At 40.3% G+C, this 27,361-nt stretch overlaps 1 protein-coding gene across 1 annotated transcript in view; it reads right to left on the bottom strand.

The window, feature by feature from the left end:
• The window catches only part of LOC115823849 (uncharacterized), a 664,236-nt gene that overhangs the window by 28,444 nt on the left and 608,431 nt on the right, over positions 1-27,361 (bottom strand). Inside the window, 1 exon segment of the mRNA XM_030787872.1 lies at positions 1,269-2,276. Coding sequence (XP_030643732.1) covers positions 1,269-2,276 — 1,008 coding nt within the window.

Genomic DNA, 27,361 nt, shown 5'->3' with positions numbered 1-27,361 from the left:
CAGTTACATTATTCAGAATCCTGCCATCAAAGCACCTCACACTGTAAGTCCTCCCAAACCTGCCATTCAAGCACCTCACACTGTAAGTCCTCACAAACCTGACATTCAACCACATCACACTGTAAGTCCTCCCAAACCTGACATTCAACCACATCACACTGTAAGTCCTCCCAAACCTGCCATTCAACCACCTCACACTGTAAGTCCTCCCAAACCTGCCATTCAACCACCTCACACTGTTGGTCTCCAGAACTTGGTACAGTCTCTAGGAGGCTGGAAATGACTTTTTTTTTTGCTCATTAGTTCATATATGTGTGTTCACATGTCTGTCTACATTCATGTGTGTGTGTGTGAGTATGTACATACATATATGATGCAGAGTCACTGCAGAGTCTGTGTGGGTTAGCGATTACACAAAGTGAGGACACAGACAAACCTAGAAGAAATGTAAATGAAGTCTGTGAAGAATGAGAGAAATCTTCGCCCTCTGTGGAGTTGGTAGAGGTTTGTGTTTATTAGGTGGATATCCACAGGGGTCTTGTTAAGTTATAGTTGGAAGAGGAGGGACAAAGAGGGGACTGGGCTGGTAAACGGACAGGCACACAGGGCCAGAGAGCTTAGTCCACGGCCAAAGCCAAAGATCCTATTGGTAGACGGCTCATCCTGGGCGTGTGAACCTTCAGTGCTGAACGCGTGAACAGAAGAGGGCCGTCAGTTCTTCACTCAAAGAGTACCAGAGGAAGCACAGTACAGAGAAAGAAAGAATGGAATCTCAATCCCATATGAGCAGAATGAACAGTGGTCAGAACCTAAGATTTAATACTGAAATTTGGTCATAAAAACAAGAGCTGACAGTTATTCACATTCGCTCACTTGCTTCAAATCTACATTTATTATCAGCAGACATAAATGCATCATGTAAAATAGTTCTACTTTTTGCTTTTGTGCTCAACTGATTTCTAGGTACTATTTTTTTTAACTGACCTAAGTCTATCACTAACTGTTTAATCAAAGCACTATTATTAACTCATGAACTATAAACTTGTTATTTAGTAGTAACAGTGACAAAATGAATCCTCTGTCATTCTAATGTAACCTGAGGAACAATGACATGACATGTGTACGGGTCTCTTCACACTGACCAGGTAACACACTGGTCCAAAATGCCACTGAACAGGTAACACACTGGTCCAAAATGCCACTGAACAGGTAACACACTGGTCCAAAATCACAACACACCTCAAACGGTCCTCAGTGTACACCTGTGCCTGTTTAGCTCAGCTGATTGGCTGAAGCTCTTCCCACACTGGGAGCAGTGGTATGGCTTCTCCCCTGTGTGAATGCGCTGGTGTGTTCTAAGACCTGATAAATCACTGAAGCTCTTCCCACACTGGGAGCAGTGGTACGGCCTCTCCCCTGTGTGAATGCGATGGTGTGTTCTAAGACATGATGAATTACTGAAGCTCTTCCCACACTGGGAGCACTGGTATGGCCTCTCTCCTGTGTGAATGCGCTGGTGTCTTTGAAGAACTGATAACTGGTTGAAGCTCTTCCCACACTGGGAGCAGTGGTATGGCCTCTCCCCCGTGTGAATGCGCTGGTGTGTTTTAAGATTCGATGCATTACTGAAGCTCTTCCCACACTGGGAGCACTGGTATGGCCTCTCCCCCGTTTGAATGCACTTGTGTCTTCTAAGACCTGATGAATTGCTGAAGCTCTTCCCACACTGGCAGCAGTGGTATGGCCTCTCCCCTGTGTGAATGCGCTGGTGTGTTCTAAGACTTGATGACTGACTGAAGCTCTTCCCACACTGGGAGCACTGGTATGGCCTCTCCCCCGTTTGAACGCACTTGTGTCTTCTAAGACCTGATGAATTGTTGAAGCTCTTCCCACACTGGCAGCAGTGGTATGGCCTCTCCCCTGTGTGAATGTGCTGGTGTGTTCTAAGACTTGATGACTGACTGAAGCTCTTCCCACACTGGGAGCACTGGTATGGCCTCTCCCCCGTTTGAACGCACTTGTGTCTTCTAAGACCTGATGAATTGCTGAAGCTCTTCCCACACTGGCAGCAGTGGTATGGCTTTTCCCCTGTGTGAATGCGCTGGTGTGCTCTAAGACTTGATGACTGACTGAAGCTCTTCCCACACTGGGAGCAGTGGTATGGCCTCTCCCCTGTGTGAATGCGCTGGTGTCTTACAAGACCTGATAAATTACTGAAGCTCTTCCCACACTGGGAGCACTGGTATGACTTCTCCCCTGTGTGAATGCGCTGGTGTCTTCTGATACACAGCTGGCTTCTGAGGCTCTTCCTGCGTGAAGAGTGTGTTGTGTTCTTCCCTGTCACTCTCTGTTTAGATGTTAGGGCTCTTCTGACAGGGGAGCTCTTCCCAAACGAAGAGCGCCTTCTTTTCGTGTTGACAGCGGATTGCGCTGAAATGAATGTAATATCAGAGGATAACTGTTCTGGGCTCAGTGGCACATCTTCTGATTTAATCTCTCTGGTCTTTAGTAAACTCAGGGACTCTTCAGGATGCCATGTCTTAATGAGGTTTTGCGAGGAAATGTGGCCTAAACAAAGAGAGGGACATGTCCACAACAGGACCAGAAAGTCACATCACAACCTGGACAAAAATCTATAAACAACATTAAAAGACCAAACTGACATTAACCTCAGCATCAATTTAAAGTACAACTAAACCATTCTCTTAAAAAAAAACAAAAAAAAAAACAAATGCAGGGAATTGAATGGGAAAACAGGGAAAAAAAATCATCTGTTACCTTTCTCAGGGGAAAATGTCTTGTCCCAGTGGCAGTCCGCTGGGTCGTCCTGGTCCTTGGTATATTCTTCTCCACACCAGACCAGCAGCTCCTCTCCAGCAGCGATGGGTCTACAGCTGCGGAACAGAACCCCCCCTTTGTACTGAAGAGCCACCAGATTCTGCTCTTCATCATTACGGGCACAGTTCACATACCTTAGAGAGAAAGAGAGAGAGTGTGATGAGGGAAAAGGTCAAGAGTGAGACATGAGGCAGATAAAGAGGCTTACATTGCACAAGAGAAAACCAAGTTAAGGCAGAAAATGAGAAGAATGTATGGATACGTGAAGTCATGGATAAGTTAAGGATAAAATTAAAGTCACGTCTCTAAATGGAGTTTTGACTCTGATGTAAGGGGACGCTCACTGCCTCTTATTAAACAAAACTCTTTTAACACTCATTAGACACATATGCAAATAACACATGACTGAACCAAATTTTACAATGAACAAGTGCCAGGAAAGATGAACAGAGTTGGAACAGACTAACACAATTGGAATGCTCTAATAGAGGAGGAATCCCAGCACTAACACTATCTGGTTGGGGTGTTGTCACGAGATCGGGTGGGTTTGTGTCCTCTGAGGGTCAAACAGACGAGTGTACACTCCCCACCATCTCACTCAGCGCTCTGTTCAGCATTGATGAGTGAATCCAGGAAATAGCACAGGACGCCTGGGAGCTGGCAGGTGCCATAAAGTGGTAGTGGATGTGACATGTATCTGAGGATACAGGCAGTATTCCTCACCCTACAAAGCATTGTGTGAGTGTGTGTGTGTATCTGTGCGTGTGTTTTGCTATATGAAACCTCACTGAAAAGATTCAGGTATGGGTGCACAGCCTGCTCTTAAAATACATGCATCAAATATGAAAACCCATGTGATCAGAGGATCTCCATGCTGATTGGTGTTTGTATAAATTCTGGTCTCATCTGGTCTATGAGAACAGTGAATGTGAGGGGGTGTCATTCAGTCAGCGGTAAAGAGAAAACAGACCCGTATCTGGAAGGTTGTAAGTTTGATTCCTGAGAATGTCTGAACACCAAAACACTGGACAGCAAGGTTTCCTCAGAGATATAGTTACCTCTGATACAAAACACAGTTAAGTTTTACCACCGAGCGTATGAATGTATGCTGTCTGTACATTTAACATAAATATGTGAAAAATAAGGAACAGGAGTGATCTCTGTGCTCAGTATCTCACCTCATCCAGTTGGAAAAATTCTCTCTCTTCACATCAACACGATCCTCACACAGCTGACGTTTGAAGAGCTAAGGAAAACAGGTTTTTCCTTCATAAATGTTGATTTGTTAAGTATACAGTCTTTCACTGCACATTTTATGACCAATTCCAGGTTTATGTCAGAGGTCTGATAGAGCGTGAGGCTCTCTGAATTGAAATGAGTGTAAAATAATTTGTTGAAGCTCCTACCAGCGGCTGATGACACAGAGCATCGGTAAATGCAATGAAATAGGAATTTGGCTTCACTGCACAGAGCCCCAGTAAATGCCAACTGAAAACCTTCTTATATCATTAATTAATAGGTTCACTCACCACCCAGGAGTATCCACCATCCTTGGTGTCTTCTCTGTCAGACATCTGGTCTTCATAGGGGCCAAAGTGTGTCCCTCTGGGTATAGTGTCACCCTGGTTAAACACGCCCAGCTCTGCGTTTGGGATGCTTGACCTCCTGACCTCTAGTCCTGAGGGAAGGGTGCGTCTGGCTCTTTCCGTGACCCCTATGGGCACGGGGGTGTCGGGGATGAATGTGGGGGGGCCATGCACCTCACATTTACCAAGGAAGAAAGACCGGCAATCCTCACAGTCTGGGGAAATAAGAAGAAAAATATAAATAACAACAATAGACTTCAGTCAGACTAAAAGACACTCTAAATAACAACAATAGACTTCAGTCAGACTAAAATCCACTCTAAATAACAACTATAGACTTCAGTCAGACTAAAATACACTCTACATAACAACAACAATAGACTTCAGTCAGACTAAAAGACACTCTAAATATCAACAATAGACTTCAGTCAGACTAAAATCCACTCTAAATAACAACAATAGACTTCAGTCAGACTAAAATACACTCTACATAACAACAACAATAGACTTCAGTCAGACTAAAATACACTCTAAATAACTACAACAGACTTTACTCGTCCTAAAAGGGCAGTCCTCACAGTCTGATAAGACCCAATACTATCTGGGTATGGGACCATCAGTATAGAGACACAGTTCAGCATTCACACTGACATTTAACTCTATCGTGCCCGTTTTTACTTTTCATTTTCAGCAGCTGATGATGAAAAACATTTTGAATTTTCCTGAGAGTGCTTAAAAACCAAATATCTACCAAACATGCATCAGTCAAAAACATTATGATGTTGTAGAAACTGGGGAGTGTTTGACTTTTGCTTTTAACCACTGCACCCTTTACATGCAGAAAGAGAGAGAGAGAGAGAGAGAGAGAGAGACTACAGGATCAGTCCCAGAGATCTTGCCCTACACAGACAGTCTTTGTCTATGGGTTTCTCCTCCTCAGTGTATTTGATGCTAGGTCTGTTGGACGAGTCTCTTCCTCGGGTGTAACCGTTTGACTGTGAGATCTCCTCTTTCATCACGCCTGTCTTCAGCAGCTCTACAACACAAACACACAAACTGTACACACACACGCCAACCTACCAACCTACACAAGCACAGAGAGGACCAGAATACAGAAGGAGGACACTCAGTGAAACAGGTGAGTGTTTCCTACCTGTGTCATGTGATTCAGGAAGAACTCCACACGACTGCCCCACAGATGTGGATGACATCTCCGTTTCATCAGTGGCCATCTTGTCACTTGTCTCCTGACTAATTACACGCATCCTGATTATTATAATTATTGGAATTGCAAAGAACCATGTGAGTAAATGCATACACCCTCATTAAGATAATCATCAAATTAATCAAGAGTATACACACTCTCATTCACACGCTCACTGCTCTTTATTTACACACATTTCCTATCAGAATAACACAGATACATGATACAACAGAACAGAGGTAGAGGAAAATGAGGTTAAGACAAAGTACTCCTCTAAGATAAGATTAGTTTGAACCAAGACATTAAATGCCGGGCTAAATGTTACGTCATGTATAAATTAATTTATCAGCACACTTGCTAACTTATGGGAGGTCATCCATGCCAAAATTAAAATGAAAACAGTAAAATGAAAGTTCAAACCCAGGTTTGACATTTCTTTTTCAATACCTGTGCGCACATATCCTGCCAAAATGAAAAATGAAATTAGATAACTCGATTTTTATTTTCATTTTCAAGACAAACACGAGTCTTTTCTGACAAAAATAAAAATAAAATTAAAATATCTTTTTGTCATTTCATTTCATTTGTTAATCTTTTCCTTTGAACAGATTTTGCCGTACAAATCGGACAAAATGGAAAGGAAAAGACAAAGTTGATAATCCTGTGGCAAAATCCCAGTTTGCGATTTAATTTTCGACATGGACGCGCTGTATCTGCCAAAATGAAAATGCAAAGGCAAAGCAGCATTGCGTTTTCGTTTCCCACTTTGCCTTTTCATTTTCAAGTTGGCCTATATGCAAATATATGTTAAGGAGAAATGGGCGTTACCGAAGACACGTGACCGCGAAAGTGCCCGAAAGCCTAATAGAGGTAACAATGGCGGATGCATTCTCAGAGACAGCGAGTGAGCTAAGTTAGCGAATTGTCAGGATGAAGACTTCGTTTTACTCAGAGTCGTAGTCATTTTAGATAGGCTTGGAGATATTGTCCGTGTCTTCGGTAATGCCTAACGCAAAGTGGGAAACGAAAACGCAATGCTGGTTTGCCTTTGCATTTTCATTTTGGCAGATACAGCGCGTTCATGTCAAAAATTAAATCGCAGGATATGTGTGCACAGGTTTTGAAAAAGAAATGTCAAACCGGGGTTTGAACTTTCATTTTACCGTCTCCATTTTGGCATGGATTACCTCCCATACTAACTATTTACTGGCTGATCAATGAGAGAACTTTTCGTGAGCAGCTTTTCTAAAAGAATTACTTTAAAGGATCTGGATTTCAAACGTCTTCACTTAGAAGAACTAACGTAGAAAATTTAGCTTTTTACCTGAAGTTAACAATTGTCATCGGACTCGTCGCCTGATCTTAGTTTAACAAACAGACGCAAAAAGTCTCAACCGTAGAACTACGGAAGCCCGTTCTCCCCACATTACAAATTTTTTTTTTGCTTTATTGCGACCCTATTTTTCGCAATTCCGACTTTATTTCTCAGAATCCCGACCTTATTTTTTGGAATTCCGACTATATTTCTTGCAATTCCGAATTTTCCCTCGTCTGACTTTTTTACACAATCAGGCAGCGTCGAGGAAGCTAAAGTAAGATATGTTATACACTTAATGCAATGAGCAGCTTACCAGTAGCAACACCTGGCCTCGGTAATAGGCTCCGTCGTCCAAACCCCCAGTACTTGGCAGTTTTGTCGAAATCGAATTTTTTTATACAAGAAATGGGAACAACAGCCCGATAATTATCTTCCAAGTACCTTACCAGAGCAAACTTTTTTTTCCCTGTGAACTAAGGCTAACTGTAGGCTGCAACTGTAAAGCTGCGTTTTAACTGTAGAACGAAATTAGTGGGTTTTGGTTGCTTGCCTTCGTGGGACATTACAGCAAGGATTTTTGAATACACCAATCAGATTACTCAAGAGGGGCCAGAAGCCACGCCCCGTTCCCAGGTCTCTCTTCAGTCAAGACGGAGGACAAACTGATCGTGTAATCAAAATGCTTACTCTGATGTAATATAATTGTTTCAGTAAGTAGTGATCATGTCCAAATAAACAGTGAGTGCACTTCCACTGCGTGAAAAGAGGTGTATCCGCACTGGAATACTCCTGTATATTCCCGGATACTCGGCAGCATAGAATACTCCTGAATATGTGTCAGATTTGGGGGTCTGCCTAGAGCCCATAGCTGCCATTGTGAATAATCCCTTGGGGGTGCTTGCAAGGGAACATTTGCACTTCACACCTTGGGCCACCGGGTATCCTGCAATTGGTCAGAAGTCTTACTTTGGATTGGTGGAGCAATGTCTTGCCTCTCCTCTTAAACCCTTCCCCATTGGTCCATTGTGTCCCCAGACATGATTTCATATGGATTATATTACTAATATATATGTTGTTGTTATTATTATTATTAATGGTGGTGTTGTTTTATGTTCTTAGGTAGACTGTATAGATAGTCTGTCAAACAAAAACGAATTACACAAATTTTATTATAAATAAAGAAAATACAGTATAATATAAATTATAAGGCATATTGACAAATATGTGTGTGTGTGTGTATATATATATATATATATATATATATATATATATATATATATCAATGTACACCATAGAATATAATACATTAGAAAGAATATACTATAATATCATAGTATCTAATATAAATGCTTTTTGGGAACATAAATGAAACACTAAATGTTGAGCATTGCCAAGAGCAACCCAGCTTCTGTGCTCTCCATTGCAAATTTATCCGCACCAACTCGTGCATGGTGATACACAACATAGTTTTGGTCTTTGTCCAGTCTATTCTGTAGCACCCCACACAGTGCAGACAACTCTGTGCTAGGGAGGACCCACGCTGGCCTGCCATCCAAGATGGCGTCCTCCTCTTCAGAAATGATATCTACTGATGCAGTTGTAGCACAGTGAGACATTATGTAATCCGTCTTTCTTTCAGTTCAGCAGATGAGTTTGGAGTCGACAGCCCATATGTATATATACTTCGTACAGTTCTTGTTCTTTATTACTAGCAAGTTCATTGGCGCCCAGTAGGTGGCAGTGGAGCACTAGGTAGTGCTCCGTGTCGCTAGTCACGGGGTAGCGAACAAATTCACTACTATGATGAGATTCTCCGTGTTAGCTCTATGCTAAGCACTTGTGCAGCCATTGATCGAGTTTATAAAATATATCCGTGTGTATTTTCAGGCCTTTATTAAATCATTAAATATGTGGCACCAACACAACCGTTGGCCTTGTGTTTGACTCCGCTACACAGTCTTTCATATGGCAGCCTCTTCCTCAGTTTCAAGAACACTGGCTCTGGCCTTGTGCAGCTGCAAAACACAGTGAAAACAGAAATTAGATCACTGAAAATAGCAAATGGAGGAAAAAGTAGAAGAACTACCTGGGAAATGATTATGTTTTGACTTACTCTTCTCCTCCTTTGCCTCGTTCGAGCGGCGATCCTGCCCCCCTCTTTGTTCTCCAGATTCTCTTCTTGGTTCATCCTGTAACTCGTTCCAATAATCTCAGTAGGTCTTGCAGGATGCTAGAGAGAAAAAAAGTGGAGAAGAAAGGAAGACTGATTAAAAGTTCATTTAGAATTCCAGGTGCTGTTATGAAACAATCGCCATGATATAGCCTACCAACAACACGTTGTGTTACCTTGTCTGTGGATCATATCTGTGCGTGTTTTCAGCATTATGCATTCTCCGCACAGCTCCCCGTAGAAGCAAAATGAGTACAAAAGTTAAATTCAGTCACATTAAGGGATAAAGCAGATGAACAAATGCGAACGTATCAGAGTGTGCGGCAGTCGAAGACAAAAGCCAGCAGGCTACAGAAATAAACTTACCGAAACAGAGTTATTTCCCGCTCGTCTTCTTGTTTGGGGGGCAGATTCCTCTTGCGACTCTTTGATGTCTGACTCCATCCTGTCCAACCACCGAATAACATTCTCCAAGAACGTTTACTGCTGTTCAGACATCTTCTTAAAAATGCATTTAACGGGGACACCAGTTATTTGTTTTCGTTCAGACTCGGCGTTGGAATAATTGGATATTCCCGGCGCACTAGCCTCTCCACTCCGCGGTCCGTTCGAAAACTCAAGTGTTCTTTTTCAAGCCATCTTCAAAATGCGCACTATCAACGGAATACGGAGTACAACTGCTGTAATCCTTTTGTGACTTGCTTCTCCTACATACAGGTAACTCCTTCCCCAAGCAAATTTTGCGCTGCAGTTGCATACAATGCTATTGGTTACTGTCAGTCTACGCTGTGCACGCACAGAAAACTGACTGGACAGGAATCAACCTTAGATTCTGAGTGGGTGTAGAAAACGGGGCGCGTCCTTGTATTGACGAGAAACATTCCAAACAAACAAGCGAGGGACAACAACAACAAAAACTCCTGTACCCTGTAAACTTTTAAAAAACTCCTTTACCCTTTGTCCCGCATTTTTCCTTGGTCGTTTGGTTTTTAACTGTCAGAAATAAGAATAAATGGATGCATTCTTTTACCCGGCCGGTGTTACACGGAATTCTGTGACCATCGAAATCTTTGACCCTAGAGGGCGCTGTTGCTACTGGGCAGCTTCAAATCGCTCGCACAGACAAGTTCGTTACGCAAACAGCGTAAACTCAGACTGTAAACAAATTAAGGTGAATGCAGATGTCGACTTATTGATGTCATTATCACGAAATGACGAAACTAAATAAACAATTCACCGTTTTCCCGAGATATCGCATTAATGATGTCAGTATGACGGGAAAACAAAGTTTTGTTATTTCGTGATAATGACTTAGATACTCGAGATCTCGAGTAAACACAGAAGAATAACGCGTTATCACGAGAAAACGAAGTCAAAATTTGAATGTGAAGTGATGGCATCTTAGGGCTTCCATAATAAAGACTTAGCTGCTTGTCAGATTAAATGCTGTTGATTAAATGCTGTTTATCGTCAACCCCAGCTGAGCCCCCTGCTGTTTTATCATTCTTTATATTGTCTACTTGTTGTGTTCTCATTTTCATTATTGCTGTATTGTTTGTAATTTGCCCACTGGGTTGGCACCTATTGCACACCTAGCTGGCCTAGAAGGGGTCTAGCCTATTGTTCCATTTCTTACGGAACCAACAACTTACTAATCTGACCTCACGCTGACAACTTTAGGCCATCAGAGTATGTGCCCCCACTGTAACTTGGGAGAAAATGTCTGACGCACCACCCAAACCATTTCAGGTGACTTCTTTGACCTCCCCAGGACTGACTAAAAACCTGTCATCACTCTGGTCAACAGCCTGACCTTGGCATGAGGGGTCACATATTCTGATAGCTGTTGTCAGAATATGTGACCCAACTGTAACTTAGGAGAAAATGTCTGACACAACACCCAAACCATTTCAGATGACTCTGCCCTTCTCATGTATAACTAAAACAATTTTTCCACAAATGTAATATAAATGCACCATTTAGTACCACTGCATATTGCAACAGACATGTTATGATATTAGTAAAAACAATGCATTCATTTACAATGAGGTGTTTTAATGTTTTGTTACAAAAGCTTTGTGATACAAATTATATAGTGACATAAAAAATGATAATGCAAAAAATCTGAACAACTTTAACATTTTCATTTAACTTTAACTTAACAATTTAACAATAACTTAATATTACTATAACTTAACCAATAACTTTAATATTAAACATCAGAAAGGGAGGAGAGGGGGAGATCAGGATCGGCACACCGCACAGCTGTACGACTTCATGGGGTCAGGCCTTCCAACACACTGCATGTGGAACCACCGGTCACACATGTCACACTGGATCTGTAACGACAAATGTCATAGCAAAAAAGCAACATTTTCAGGGTGAATATCTGAGATACAGCACAACATATAGCTATGATATATAAATATATACATATACGTGTGTGTGAGTGTGTATATATGTATGTATGTATATGTACATACATACAGCGATGGAGTGCCTTATTTTAAAAAGAGATTTTTTACCCAAGTAGTTGACAGTGGTTGAAGACAATATGACTTATCAATAAATTGTATCAATGTATTAACTGTTGTGTTTTCACACATACACAACTTTAACGCAGGACACAGAAATAAAGTTGACCTTGACTTTACTGTATCTGTCTCCTTCAATCAGTCATTAACAAGGACTACTTTCTATATGTCAGTTAACATATCAATGTGCAGCCTCAACACTACATATTAATAGCATCACAGAACACAAAATAGTACCTTCAGTATCAGTGTCTAAGAGTAGTTCTTACATGAACATAACATTAATCATTTAAGAAATGTATTATATGATTATTATATGATTTCATTTGAGAAGGTCAGAGGTTGCTCTGCCAGTATTTTCTCTGCATACTAATATGACATAAGTTTAAAAAACTCATTGGTCAGTGCATAGTGCAGCTGTAACATATAAACCACCAAACTGTTGATGTAAGAGAAACAAAAAAGTAACATTTTTTTAAAATACTTTACAGGTATGGTAAAAGTAGACATAGTATGACAGACAAAAACATAAACTTACTTTCAGGACAAACACTCCACATGAGGTGGCATCCCTTTGCAGACTGTGTGGGTCTGTGCTGGCTGTCCACCTGGATACCTGGCAGCCTCGTTTTCTGATGAAGGCCCTGACAGGTATACAAAAAGTAAAATAGGACAATGACGTATTTTCAAATATTTTGGTTTGGTTTTGAAAAAGGGGCACTTTTTGTATGCCTGTAGAATTGGGTATAAGTCACATATGCTTACACTTGTACTGGAAAAATTGTAGCTCTCAACAAAGGTCAGCAATCCACAGGACAAGGTTACTGCCAATATCCAGTGGTTAGGCTCATGGAGAGCACCCAAAATGACGCTGAACTTTGTTGAATCACACTAAAAAAAGATCATGAGCATTTACAAAATCACTTAAATAGAATCATGAAAGTATAATCCACTTAAAAAACATTACAATAAAATAAACGCCTCTCCTATGTCTACCTTCAATCTTGAGCCCCTTCCCTCCCACATACGCGTCATTTCAAATGAGTCGATGTGAAGTGCCACCCAATAACCACGTATCTGGTTATTTGTTCTGACTGTGTGGGCCATGTATGCATTGATCACCTGAGGGACAGGTAAATAATGAGTATACAAATGTAATTTACTTAAGCATATCTAGCATTTCGCTGGAGAAAATTTAGATACAACTCAAGTAGACAAATGTTCCACTCCATTCAGTAATACAGCTCGCCTCACTCTCGAGCTCTTGATTGGGAGCTGTCCTGGCAATGTCCCAATAAAACAGTTTATAGGGACCCATTTTTGATAGGAGGACATGTGAATTTTTGCCTCCCCAGACGTCTTTCATGCCTTTGTGTGACATAAAACAAGAATTAAAACAAATTTAATGAGGTCTATCACAATGTCAGTTACTATTTAAGCTTATGAAATCTAATGTGAAATGTGAATGTGTATGTGAATGTGAAAAAATGTTGAAATCTTACACTTAAGTGAAGTACAAGAACTTCACATGGAAATGGTTACCTTTATTTAAACAGAAATGCATTTGAGAGATAGGTCATCCAAGTTACATACACTTTTCATGAAAGGAGGTCACATCAGATGATTCTCTAGCTGAAGGTGGAGAGGGTTCCACAGCCGGAGGTGGAGAGGGGTCCGCAGCCGGAGGTGGAGAGGGTTCCACAGCTGGAGGGCGAGAGGAGGTGACATCAGGTGTCTGAGAGGGGGGGGAAGTGATGATGCCCCCTCAATTTGTGAGGTATCCTTGGGGTCTCCTCATGGTGGCGTTTGAGGTGGTCAATGTTGACCTTGCATATGGACCGACCGTCTTTATCCACAAGATCAACACTTTTCCCCTCTATTTTTGCTACCACGAAGGGACCAAAATAATCTGGGTCCAGTTTTTCCCCTTTGCGCTGTTCGGTGCGGACATTCCTTCTCCACACCATGTCCCCCACCTGTAGGCTTTGGTGTCCCTTTTTAGAGAGCTTTCTCCTGGTTCTGCCATGCACTTTTTCGACATTGCTCTCAACAATGTTCATAATTTTTTCATGCCGTTCAATGTCAATGGCCACCTTTACTTTGGCATAGTCATCCTCAAAGGAACCATCAACCTACGGAAACATGTTAGTAATGATTTTATGTACATAGCATAACTATGTGATATCATTTTTTAAAACGATGTACCATATGATTTACACAAAATTAGGAGACATAAAATATGTAATTTTTCAATTTCACCTGATAATTTTCTGGGACTTCAGATGGGTACCGTGCTTCTCTCCCAAACGTCAGATAATATGGTGAGAACTGTGTTGTGAGCTGTTTCTTTGTGCGCAGCCCAAACATGACGTCCTCCACCAGCTTTGCAAGAGTTCTAAAAAATTAAGTGGTCAAAATATTGAAATATGATGGGAAGGCTTACACAAATATATATATATATATTCTCCCAAGTTACAGTGGGGTCACATATTCTGACAACAGCTGTCAGAATATGTGACCCCTCATGCCAAGGTCAGGCTGTTGACCAGAGTGATGACAGGTTTTTGGTCAGTCCTGGGGAGGTAAAAGAAGTCACCTGAAATGGTTTGGGTGGTGCGTCAGGCATTTTCTCTCAAGTTACAGTGGGGTCACATATTCTGACGACAGCTGTCAGAATATGTGACCCCTGGTGCCAAGGTCAGGCTGTTGACCAGAGTGATGACATTATTTTTTTTAAGGTAATTTAAATAGTGAGTTATGTAACTGCACTTATTGTATCTTCCCAATAGTTAAATAATTTTATTCATTGCACATTATCAGCCCAAGTGCCATTGCTCTTAATTCTGGATTTTCTGTATCTAAAATAAAATGTATGTGATAACTGAATCTGATGATTGTGAGAGTCAATTTATGTTTCATTAATACTAAAATATTTGCCTTTACTAATTTGCACAATGCAATGTGACAATGTCTAGTTAGCTAAATGTTAATTTACCCGTTGAACGGGTCACCTTAGCCATCATCGCAACCATTGCCCCCCCTGAGAGATTTGGCAGGAGCCGCCACTGCAATAGGTGCCAACCCAGTGGGCAAATTACAAACAGCACAGCGATAATGAAAATGAGAACACAACAAGCAGACAATATAAAGAATGACAAAACAGCAGCTGGGGTTGACGATCAACAGAATTAAATCAACAGCATTTAATCTGACAAGCAACTAAGCCTTTATTATGGAAGCCCTAAGATGCCATCATTTCACATTTAGATTTTGACTCCGTTTTCTCGTGGTAACGCGTTATTCTTCTGTGTTTACTCGAGATCTCGAGTTATTTAAGTCATTATCACGAAATAACGAAATTTGTTTTCCCGTGATAATGACATAATTTACTCGATTTCTCGGGAAAACGGTGAATTGTTTATAGTTTCGTCATTTCGTGATAATGACATCAATAAGTTCACATCTCGAAATGTCAGAGGAAACAAAGAAAAATAACACGTTATCACGAGAAATTAAATATAAATCCACAGCATCTTATGGCTTCCGTACTTCATGATGTGATAAACCCGCATTTGTAAACAAATAACTCCGCACTGCGTTCACTTTTGTTTGTTTACAGTCTATGAGCCCACGCTATTTGCGTAACGAACTTGTCTGTGCGAGCGATTTGAAGCTGCCCAGTAGCAACAGCGCTCACTAGGGTAACAGAATTCGATGGTCACAGATTTAGGTGTAACACCTGTCTACTAATAAGCGGCTCATCTGTTCATTATCTCTCTCACCTGTTTTCACCCGTCTCCTCCTTGTATTTATATCCCTTGCTGTCTTTGTAAAGTCTTCACCTCCGTAGTGATTACTTAGCGTGTCCTTTGTATATCTGTAACTTCCTAATCGTGTTTATGTTTTACTTAGTACCTGTGTATTGTTTCTACCCGTCTGGAAGACATTAAACTTTTCTCTCATTACAACTGCTTTTGCCCCGCCTAGTAGGTCAAACCAGCACGGCGCTTCTAGTAAGACGTCACAGCGTTCAAATGACCGGCGCTCGGCGCTTCTAGTGTTAATGTGAACACGATATCGGACATTTCAAAAGAAGTAGACAGGCAGGAACGAAAATCGGACATATGTAAATAAATGAATGAATAAATAAATAAATATTCAATCAATCAGAAATGGTCGTTATGTCCCGCGGTGTAAATGTAGCTACATGTTTATGAGGCAATGAAGTCACAAGGGAAGTCATCAGATATCTGAAACATTTGCTTTGAAATAAATGACGATGACAAAACACGACACACGTTGTTCTGTTTAATTAGCTGAGCTTGTGTATTGGAGTAGGAAGGTTATTTTAATGGAATCGGAAGTTTTCTTATTAGCACGATCAAAGCAGTCCATGTCGAATGTAGCTTAATGCTGGTGAACGTCACACATTCCCTTTGTACATTTTTATTTTGGGTTTCATCCGCTCCAACCAAGAAAAACACCTGTCTTTATCGTAATTTTGGGTTTCATCGGCTCCAACTAAAAAAAACACCTGTCTTTATCGTAATTACTGAAAGAACGCTATTGAGGTTGCAGGCATTTTCTATTTTTGCGTATGTGTGTGTGTGTGTGTGTGTGTAGCGGACTCAAACACAAGGCCAATGGTTGTGTTGGTGCCACATATTTAATGATTTAATAAATGTCTGAAAATACACACAGATATATTTTATAAACTTGGTGAATGGCTGCACAAGTGCTTAGCATAGGGCTTAAACGTAGAATCTCATAGTAAAGAATTCGCTACTTCTGTTAACATTCAATACGATTTGTTTCTAATTAGCTTTAAACAGACACCATTCATCAAGCAAAATAACAGGTCTTTTGCACAGTTATTATCCAACAGGTGAAAGAAAAACACACATATTCACTCACGTTCTCATTCACCACAATGAAATGTACACTCACACGAGCCATTTTCATTCATTTCACATTTGCGCTAGCCGCCAGCCCGAGAATTACTGTCCTAATCAATGCGGTACCTTCTAGAAAACATTTAACGTTTAACACGGTAAACACAAACAGGGATTACCCCACCATCACCGTAAATGAGTTCACTCAGACATCACCAGCTCACCTGAAAATACACACAGATATATTTTATAAACTTGGTGAATGGCTGCACAAGTGCTTAGCATAGAGCTAACACGGAGAATCTCATCGTTGTAATGAATTCGCTCGATACCCCGTGAGTAGCACCACGCGGGGCAATACCTAGTGCGCCACTGCCACCTACTGGGCGCCAATGAACTTGCTGGTAATAAAGAACAAAGAACTGTACGGAATATATATATGGGCTGTCGACTCCAAACTCGTCTGCTGAACTTAAAGAAAGAACGGATTACATAATGTCTCACTGTGCTACATGTGTTTTTAAAATGTTCGTGTGGAAGACGCTGTGATGGTGTGCGCGTGCATGTTTACCTGTGTTTCAGAAATTTAGTGCATAACTAGTAAGCCACTAGTTATGCACTAAATTTCTGAAACACAGGTAAACATGCACGCGCACACCATCACAGCGTGAGGTACTAAATTGATAAGAAGAACCTAGACAACAGTAGCCTAAGTTTTTTTTTTTTTTTTTTTTTTTTTTTTTTTTTTAATTGTTGATACATACAGACATACATACACACACATGGGACACATAACATAGAACAAGACATCACATTGATCCTGTCACAGAGCCATTATGGTACAGTTGAAGAAGAAGAGGGGAAAGAAGAAGGAGGAGTAGATGAGGAGGAGGAAGAAAAAGGACAATAACAATATCAGCAATAACAACAACAACAACAACAATAATAATAATCATCATCATCGGTATAGTTATAACACTGAGTGATCATAAGTGATAGCAGTGACAATGATACTAGTAGGAAAGGTCAGTAATAATGATAATGGTAGTACTAGTAATAATAGTAATAATAATAAATAATAATAATAATGATAATAATAATAATAATGTAGTGATAGTAATGAAGCAGGAAGATAACATTTAGATACCATTAAAGGAAAAGGGGAGAAGAAGGAAGAAGGGGGAGAGAGAGGAAGAAAAAAAAAAAAAAAAAAAAAAAAAAGGGGGGGGGGGGGGTCAATTTGTTGGAAAGTTCAGAGCTACAAGGATGGGTTCCCAGGTGTTACTGAATAATTTGGTCTGTTTATTGTTTTTAGCTGTGATTCGTTCCATTGAGAGGTAGTCTGTTAACAGATTAAGCCATCGTGATATTGAAAGTTTGTGCCTGTATTTCCAGTTTAGGAGTATTGTTTTTTTGGCTATTGTTAAGGTGACAAGTATGATCTTGTGGTATTTGTGAATATGACTGATGGGTGTGAGATCTCCTAGAAGGCAAAGGGACGGGGACAGTGGAATGCTGTGACCCAGAAATTTGGAGAGTTCAAATATTATGGCTTGCCAGAAATTTTTGGTTGGTGTGCATTGCCAGAAAGAGTGATAATAACAATCTATTGTGTTGAGGGTGCATTGTGGACAGATATCTGTATTGGTGAAGCCCATGAGGTGCATTCTACGGGTGGTGATGTGTGTTCTGTGCATGACCTTATACTGGATTAGCTGTAGTTGGGAGTTGTTTGTCATGGAGAAGATGTTGCTACATATTTGTTTCCAGAAACTGAGATCAGTCTTAATTTTTAAATCTTTTTCCCAGTTTGTTATTGGTATAGGTAGTGCTTCTTCTTTTGGTGATGATATGTGTTTATATATTTTAGATAAAGGTTTCTCAGATGTTGAAATGGATGCTATCTTTTCTATTAATGGTGGTGGTTGTAAATCAATGTTGGAAAGTTGTATTTTATTTTTTAGTGCATTTTTAAGCTGGAGGTACTGTAAAAAGTTTGGTTGGGTCATGTTATATTTCTGTGTTAGTTCATGGATGGTTAAGAATTTATCATTTGCAAACAGGTGTTGTAAGTGGGTGATTCCCTTACTTTTCCAGGTATTAAATGTGAAGGCGGTCTTATTGATTAAGAAATCGGGGTTGTTCCAAATTGGTGTGAGTTTACATGGTTTAAGTGGGTGATTTGTGATCTTATTGGTTTTCCACCAAGCTTCCAGGGTTGTTGAAATGGTGATGACCTTATAGCAGTTATGTTTTTTGATTGATTGGGGTAAGAATGGCAAGTCTTTAATAGAGAATTCTTCACAAGCTGACTGTTCAGTTTCAAGCCAAGGATCTTGTTGCATGTCTGAATATGTCCATTTCATTATGTACTGTAACTGATGAGCTAAGAAGTAATGGAGAAAGTTTGGGGCATTTAAGCCACCAAGCTGTTTGCTTTCCTGGAGTGTTGAGAGTTTAATTCTTGGTTGTTTATTTTTCCAGTAAAATTTTGTGATTATTGAGTTTAGAGTAGAAAACCAGTTGGGTGTTGGGAAGACGGGAGTCATTGAAAAGAGATAGTTGATTCTTGGTAGGATTGACATTTTCACTGCAGCTATGCGGCCAGCAAGTGAGAGTGGTAAGTTATTCCAACAACTTAAACACTTTTCAGTGGTTTTAAGAATTGGTGTGAAGTTCAATTCAAACAAATCTGAAAGGTTGGAGGAAATATCAATGCCAAGATATCGAATGTTACCTGTAGGGATGTTTAGTGAGAGCCTGGGTGTCACAGCATTCCACTGGTCCTGGTTAACTGGGAGAATAATGGATTTTGACCAGTTGATTGAATATTCTGAGATGGCAGAAAATGTCCCAATCAGATTGAAAATGGCTGGGAGTGATGTAAGAGGGTTTTGTGCATATAGTAATAGGTCATCTGCATATAGACTGACTTTGTGGGTTGTGTTCAGAGTGGTGATACCAGTGATTTGGGTGTTTTGGCGGATGGCAGCTGCTAGGGGTTCAATAAACAGGGCAAATAGTAGGGGTGAGAGTGGGCATCCTTGTCTTGTACCTCTGTGAAGTGTGAAACGTTGTGAAATTATGCCATTTGTGATTACTGATGCTGTGGGTGAGTTGTACAAAATTTTAATCCATTGGATAAATGAATCCCCAAAACCAAATCTTTCTAATGTGGAGAATAAGAATGTCCAGTTAACACGGTCAAATGCTTTTTCTGCATCTAATGACAGGATGACTGTATTGTTTGTTTGGGTTTTGGCTATACTGATTAGATTGAATAGACGGCGCATGTTATTTGTTGAATGCCTACCTTTAATGAAGCCTGTTTGATCAGGGTGTATTATAGAAGAGATGACTGTTTCTAATCTCATAGCTAGTGCTTTACTGATGATTTTAATGTCTGTGTTAATGAGAGATAATGGGCGATAGCTTGAGCAGAGAGTTGGGTCTTTATTAGGCTTAAGGAGGAGTGATATAAGTGCTGTATTCATATGGGGTGGAATGACAGAGGAATGTTGAATTTCAGCGGTCATTTTTATGAATAATGGTGATATTGTTGGCCAGAAATGTTTGTAAAATTCTGCTGGGAAACCATCGGCTCCAGGTGCTTTGTTATTTGGCATTGAAAACAGTGCTTTTTTAAAATCGTCTGATGAAAGTGGTCGATCTAGATTTATTACTTGAGTTTTATTTAGCCTGGGGAGTTTGATATTGTCAAGAAAAGTTTGAATTGCAGAGGGATCACATGTACAGTTGGATTTGTAAAGGTTGTAATAAAAGGACTGAAAGGTTGCTGAGATATCATTTGGAGTGGACACGGTTTTCCCTTCAGAGTTTTTAATGACTGGTATGATTGTTTTTTCTTGTTGTCTTTTTAGTTGATTTGCCAGATACTGTCCAGATTTGTCATTTTGTTCAAAATGGTTATGCCGGAGTCTCTGTATAAGGAATTGGGTTTTCTTATTTATGATGGTATCAAGTTCGTATTTTGTTTCAATGAGTTCTTTACGAAGGTCATCAGATGGATTTTCAGCTACTGACAGAGTAAGCTCACCAATTCTCTGCTCAAGCTTTTTTTCCAAGTCTTGTTCTTTCTTTTTTCTGTGAGTGGAGTATGAAATGATTTTTCCTCTTAATACTGCCTTAGCTGTTTCCCATAATAATGTAGATGAGGTGAATGGGGAGTCATTCAGTTCAATAAAGGATGTCCACTCTTGTATCAGGTATGTGTTGAATTCTGAATCTTGCAGTAATGATGTGTTGAAGCGCCATCTAGTCTGTGGTTTTATGGAGATTTTGTTTATGAGATTGAAGCTAACTGGGGCATGGTCAGAAATGATAATTGGGTGAATCTTTGCATTTCCTGTTTTAGATATAATAGAATTACTTATTAAGAAGTAATCGATCCGGGAAAGTGAATTGTGGTGTGGAGAGTAATAAGTATATTCTCTGCTGGTGGGGTTATGTAGTCGCCAATTGTCACTGAGACCAAAGTCATTTATGTATTGTTGCAGTGTTTCTGATGATTTCATTGGTCTGGAGAATTTTGTAGTGTTTGAGCGGTCGAGGTTAAAGTCCATAATTGTATTGAAGTTCAAGTTCAAGTTCAAGTTCAAGTTTATTTAGAGCCCAATATCACTGTTTACAGTCTCAAGGGGCTTTACAGGCCACAACAGTCAAATCAAAATATGACGGCACCCCCTGACTTAATCCTCATGGCGGGCAAGAAAAAACTCCCCAAAAACCCAAGAGGGAAATGGGAAAATGGGAGAAATCTTGAGGAGGACCACAGAGAGAGGAGACCCCTCCTTGGTCAGACAGGTGTGCAATAGGTGCCGACCACGAGGGCAGTTACAGCTGAAAATAAATTGGGGCATGAACAAAGGGGATGGTGATGTAGACAGGAGGCTGACGGGGGATGGAAGATGATGACACCAGGATGGATCAGTCCACAGGGCGGGAGGAGTCAGGATCACTGGTGTCTCAGGAGTAGCATGTGTGGCTCGACAGAGAGAGAGAGAGAGAGAGAGAGAGAGAGAGAGAGAGAGAGAGAGAGAGAGAGAGAGAGGGAGAGAGAGAGAGAGAGAGAGAGAGAGAGAGAGAGGCACATTGTTAGATGTTCATTTCCACATAATGGTTGAGGTAAATATACATCGTGTGCCGAGTGCAGGCAGGGACTCCAGCAAGACTAACTAGTACAGCATAGCTAAAAGGGAGAGCTAGAAGGTAATATGGACATGATGGCACTCTGGGACACAAGGCGGCCACCCACTCCACAGTCAACAAACCTGAGTGAACATGTTAAAGTGGGGGGGCGACAGCATCCAAACATCCCAGTTCACCAAACAATCTATGCCCGAGAACCCTCCAGATCTGCTCCTTTGCCTAGTAAAGAGCTATTAGCAAAAGGCTTGGCTAAACAGATAAGTTTTCAGCCTTGACTTAAACATAGAGACTGTGTCTGAGTCTCGAACATTAATTGGGAGGCTATTCCATAACTGTGGGGCTCTGTAAGAGAAGGCTCTGCCCCCTGCTGTAGCCATCATAACTCGAGGTACCAACAAATAGCCTGCACCTTTTGATCTAAGTAGGCGTGGTGGATCATAAAAGACCAGGAGTTCGCGCAGGTACTGTGGCGCAAGACCATTTAATGCTCTATATGTTAATAGTAAGATTTTATAATCAATACGAGATTTGACTGGGAGCCAGTGCAGTGTGGATAAGATAGGGGTGATGTGATCATATTTTTTGGTTCTAGTAAGAACTCTGGCTGCTGCATTCTGAACTAACTGTAGCTTATTTATACACCTAGTAGAGCATCCAGACAGTAAGGCATTACAGTAGTCTAATCTAGAGGTAATGAAAGCATGAACCAATTTTTCAGCATCTTGAAATGACAATGCATTTCTTATCTTGTTAATATTTCTAAGATGAAAGAAGGCTATCCTGGTAATATTATCTACATGAGCTTCAAATGAAAGACTGGGGTCAATAATTACACCAAGATCTTTTACTGCTGCACCTAATGAAAGAGAAAGGCCATCCAGAGTAACTATGTGGTCGGAAAGCTTACTCCTAGCTGCATGTGATCCTAGTACAAGTACTTCTGTTTTTTCAGTGTTGAGTGAGAGGAAATTCGTAAGCATCCAGTGCCTAATATCCTTTAGACATTCCTCAATTTTGTTAAGTTGGTGTCTCTCGTCTGGCTTCGCTGAGACATACAACTGTGTGTCATCAGCATAGCAGTGGAAGCTAATACCGTGTTTACGAATAACATTACCTAGAGGTAGCATATATAAAGAGAAAAGCAGTGGGCCTAAAACAGAACCTTGCGGGACTCCGAACTTTACCTCAGTATGTGCAGAGGACTCACCATTTACATCAACAAACTGATAACGATCAGTTAAGTAGGACCTAAGCCATAAGAGGGCCGTTCCCTTAACTCCAACAACATTTTCTAGTCTATCAAGGAGAATGGTATGATCAATGGTGTCAAAGGCTGCACTGAGGTCAAGTAGCACAAGCAAGGAGACACAACCCTGATCAGAGGCCAGTAAGAGGTCATTTGCAACTTTAACCAGTGCTGTCTCTGTGCTGTGATGAGGCCTAAATCCTGACTGATACAGTTCATGGATGTTATTCTTATGTAAGTATGAGCATAACTGCTGTGCTACAGCCCTTTTTAGGATCTTGGAAATAAAGGGGAGGTTAGATATTGGCCTGTAGTTGGTCAATGAACAGGGGTCAAGATCAGGTTTTTTAATTAGGGGTTTGATAACTGCTAGTTTAAAAGATTTAGGTACATAGCCAGTACTAAGGGAGGAATTGATTATTTTTAAAAGCGGTTCGATGACTACTGGCAGTATCTGCTTAAGGAAACGTGTAGGTAAGGGATCTAGTACACAAGTTGGTGATTTTGATGAAGAAATTAGTGAGGTCAATTCGGTCGCCTGAAGGGGAGTAAAACATTCTAATCGCTGATCTGATATAGTTATATTGTTATCTACAGTGTTAGTGATCAAATTATCTGGTTTAAAATTTATAGCCTGGATTGTTTGCCTGATATTTTCAATTTTGCTATTGAAAAAATTCATAAATGCGTCGCCACTGAACATTGATGGTGTGCCTGTTTCCGAGGTGCTTTTATTCCCAGTTAGTTTTGATACGATATTAAATAAAAATCTAGGATTATTTTTGTTGTCTTCTATTAGGGTGGAGAGATACATTGATCTAGCGGCACTAAGAGCTTTTCTATAGCTCAGGAGGCTCTCCTTCCATGCTAACTGGAATACTACCAATTTAGTTTGGCGCCATTTACGTTCTAATTCTCGAGTGGTAAGTTTTAAGGCGCGTGTGTGCTCATTATACCAGGGAGCTAGTTTTTTCTCTCTGATTATTTTCCTTTTAAGTGGGGCCACATTATCTAAGGTGTTGCGGAATGTTAACTCTAAAGATTCAGTTGCCTGATCAAGTTCTGTGGGGTGTGACATTGTTCCAGTCAAAGTTGATAACTCTGGGAGATTATTGATAAAGTTCTGCGTAGTAGCTGGCGTAAACGTACGTTTATTATGATAGCGTGGCGAGCTGCATATATTATTACTAAGAAATATTTTGAATGAGATAAGATAATGATCTGAGATAGCTTCAGATTGTGGAAATGTGACTATACTTCCTACATTTAGTCCGAGTGTTAGTATAAGATCGAGGGTGTGGCCACCATTATGAGTGGGCCCTATGACCGTCTGATTAATCCCTACTGAATCTAGAATGGACACGAACGCTGTTCTCAGAGGGTCCTGTGGGTTATCAAAATGAATGTTAAAGTCTCCGACAATTAGAAGTCACCTCCAAGAATGATGGTCGTGTCAGAGAAGTTCATAAGCTGAGCAAAAAAGTTGTGAAAAAATGTGGGGTTGTCCTCATTGGGTGCATATATGTTTGCTACTGTTAATTTGATATTGCCAATGGAACCACTGATTATTAGGTAACGTCCCTCAGGATCTGCTGTGACTGAATTGCTGGTGTAAGGTGTATTTTTGCTGATTAATATTGCCACTCCTCTTTTTTTAGAGGTGTAAGATGCTGCAAAAACTTGGTTAACCCATTGATTTTTTAATTTTTCATGGTCTGAATTAATGAGGTGTGTTTCTTGTAATAGACAGATGTCTCCTTTAAGGTTTTGCAGGTGAGTGAGTATTTTGACTCTCTTTGCCAACAAGTTAAGACCCCTGACATTCCAACTTATAAATTTTGTTGAAGACATTACATGTGTTTACTGTGTGTCATTGGTAGTAGAATCAATTGGAGTCAACAAAGAAAAAGTAAAAGTAAAATAAGATAAATAATAATAAAATAAAATTGGGGAGGGAAAAAAAAATAAATAAATAAATAAATAAATAAAAGGGGATAGATAGGAGAAAATAGAATAGAATAGAAATGGTGGGAGTTGAACTCCACATGAACTCCAAATATGTGTGATGTTAACATATAACAAAGAAAAGAGACACTCAGTTTATATACAGACACAGAGTCAGACAGAAGGACATTTGAACACAGACCACAGAAACAGACAGTGCAGAAGGGTATTACAGAAACATAAGTCTGGATAAGATGTGACAGTGTATTAGAAGGAGAGCAGGTAGGGAAAACAGAGTGAGGAAAGGGGTGAATGGTTGGAGTCATTGGAATAGGAAAAAATAAGGTGAGAGATAGAGTAAAGAATCAAACAAATAAATTTAAATAAACAAAACAGAAAAAACAGGGGGTATGTGGGTAATGTTTAAGTTAAGGAAAAAAGAGAGATGGAGAGAGAACACTGGTTTGAACAGATAAATCGCATTTGGGGTGTGATTTTTTTTTTCCCATTTAGAAAAGCCACGGTGTAATCTTGAGATCGCGAAATAGTTGGCCGTCGATGTACAGTTTGTCTACGGTGATTGAAGCTCTTTTTCCTTCTGCTCGATGTTGTTTAAGAATGGGGTAGAGCTTCTTGCGGCGTTCATTTATTTCACGAGGGAACTGATCATTGAGGCCGTAGTGAGTTCCTTTTAGTTCTCTGCCTCTGCTTTTCACTAGCTCCTTTTGTTGGAAGTGTTCAAACTTTGCAATGATGGGCCGAGGCCCCCTCTTTGCTGTGATTCCAAGGCGATGAACCCGGTGGAAAGTTATATTGTCAACAATGTCGGAGGGCAGTTTTAGTTCGGTTCGTATGAAATCTTTAATCGTGTTTATTGGGTTTTCGGTTTTATTTTCTGGAATCCCGGAGAAAATTAAGTTATCGCGCATGCTGCGTGATTGTATATCCAATATGTTTTCTTTTATGGTCTTGTTTTCTTTGACAATGTTGTCCAGTTCCTTGGTCAATGTTTCAACAGTAATTTTCAAGCACTCGTTGTCTCTTTTTAGATCCTCGATTTCCTTGTGATTAAATTCAAGGCTCGCTCGCATTTCTTTCAGTTCAGCAGACAGTGATTCTAAAATGCTGAGTCTTGCATTAATTGAGTGAAGCACACTAACCTCTTGTGTCGGCGTGTTTAAGTCCTCGGTGTCGGTGGAGGATTCCCGGTAGCGTTTCTTTGCTGAGCCCTCTGTGCGCTGGTTGGGCCTTTGAGCCGGCATTTCGCACAGATTACTGTGGAACTCGTCGATGAATTTTTCTATTTCCTCCACGGTTGATTTCAGTGAGGAGAAGACCGCCGTTGTTTGTAAGTGTGACAAAAGCAGGGGTTTGTATCCGCTGTATTTTTGAAATTGAAAAACAAAAAAACGCGCCTCAGTGAGCGACCGGGAACACCGTCATGACTGATCTCACCCGCGCCTGCACGTGACTCTCAGAGTTTGCGCATTCCTGACTCCCGCAGCCTAAGTTTTGAATGATTCATGTTTTATTCTCTTGGACAAATATTATCCAAGTATATACGACTCATACTGAGGAGAATAAACTGTTGGGGGGAAACATTACACACAGTAGGCTACATTATATTGCTATTTGATATGTCCAGTTCTGACAGCTTAAAAACAAAAGTGTTAAAGAAGTTGTTATGTATTTGTTATGAATGTGCAATGCAACTTGAATTTGTGGAAGACTGTAGCCAAGCGATTAAAAAAGCAGGGAAATAAATTGATTTTGATAAACATCAATAAATAAATCGTTCTTATTTGTTTGTTTATTCATCAAGTGGTTATTCTTCCGCTAAAAAACATACTAAAACTATATGGAATTAAAGGTGATTGTGACGTGACGTTAACATTCTATTCTAGAGTTCGTAATAAAGCTGTAGGCGATGAAAAGTGCATAGCTTTCAAGATCGAAGCAAAACGTTTTATAGAAACAGAGCGACTTCAATCGACGGACACGGTGCCATTCATTTACTGAGAAATAGGTAAGGTGTGTTTGACGGTCTTTACTCAACACGCTGTGAAATCTATCTATCTATCTATCTATCTATCTATCTATCTATCTATCTATCTATCTATCTATCCATCTATCTATCTATCTATTTATTTATATTGCCCTATCCTAGATGCCAAAATCGCAACTTATAATGAGCTCAGGAATTATTAGCGACGTTTCCCATGATGAGGACATGAAGAAAACACAGGTGAGGTCGACAGTTCTTGGTGACTTACAAAGCAGAAGCAAAAGTATTTTAGACTTGCTAAGAATCAGTACAAAAGACTGAAGTTTTCTATTAATCTCGCGTAGGTGCTAGCCTCCCCAGTGGCCGTTACTGCAGCCAGAATCAATTCAAAGGGGCTGAAAGACAGGCGCACTTTCGCCGACCTTTTCAAACCAGCAGCAGACGGCCAGAGACCT

Source organism: Chanos chanos, chromosome 11, assembly GCF_902362185.1.
Source record: "Chanos chanos chromosome 11, fChaCha1.1, whole genome shotgun sequence".
NCBI lineage: Eukaryota > Metazoa > Chordata > Actinopteri > Gonorynchiformes > Chanidae > Chanos > Chanos chanos.
Note: the sequence above shows the minus strand (reverse complement) of the source record. Positions and strands in the feature narration are given on the sequence as shown.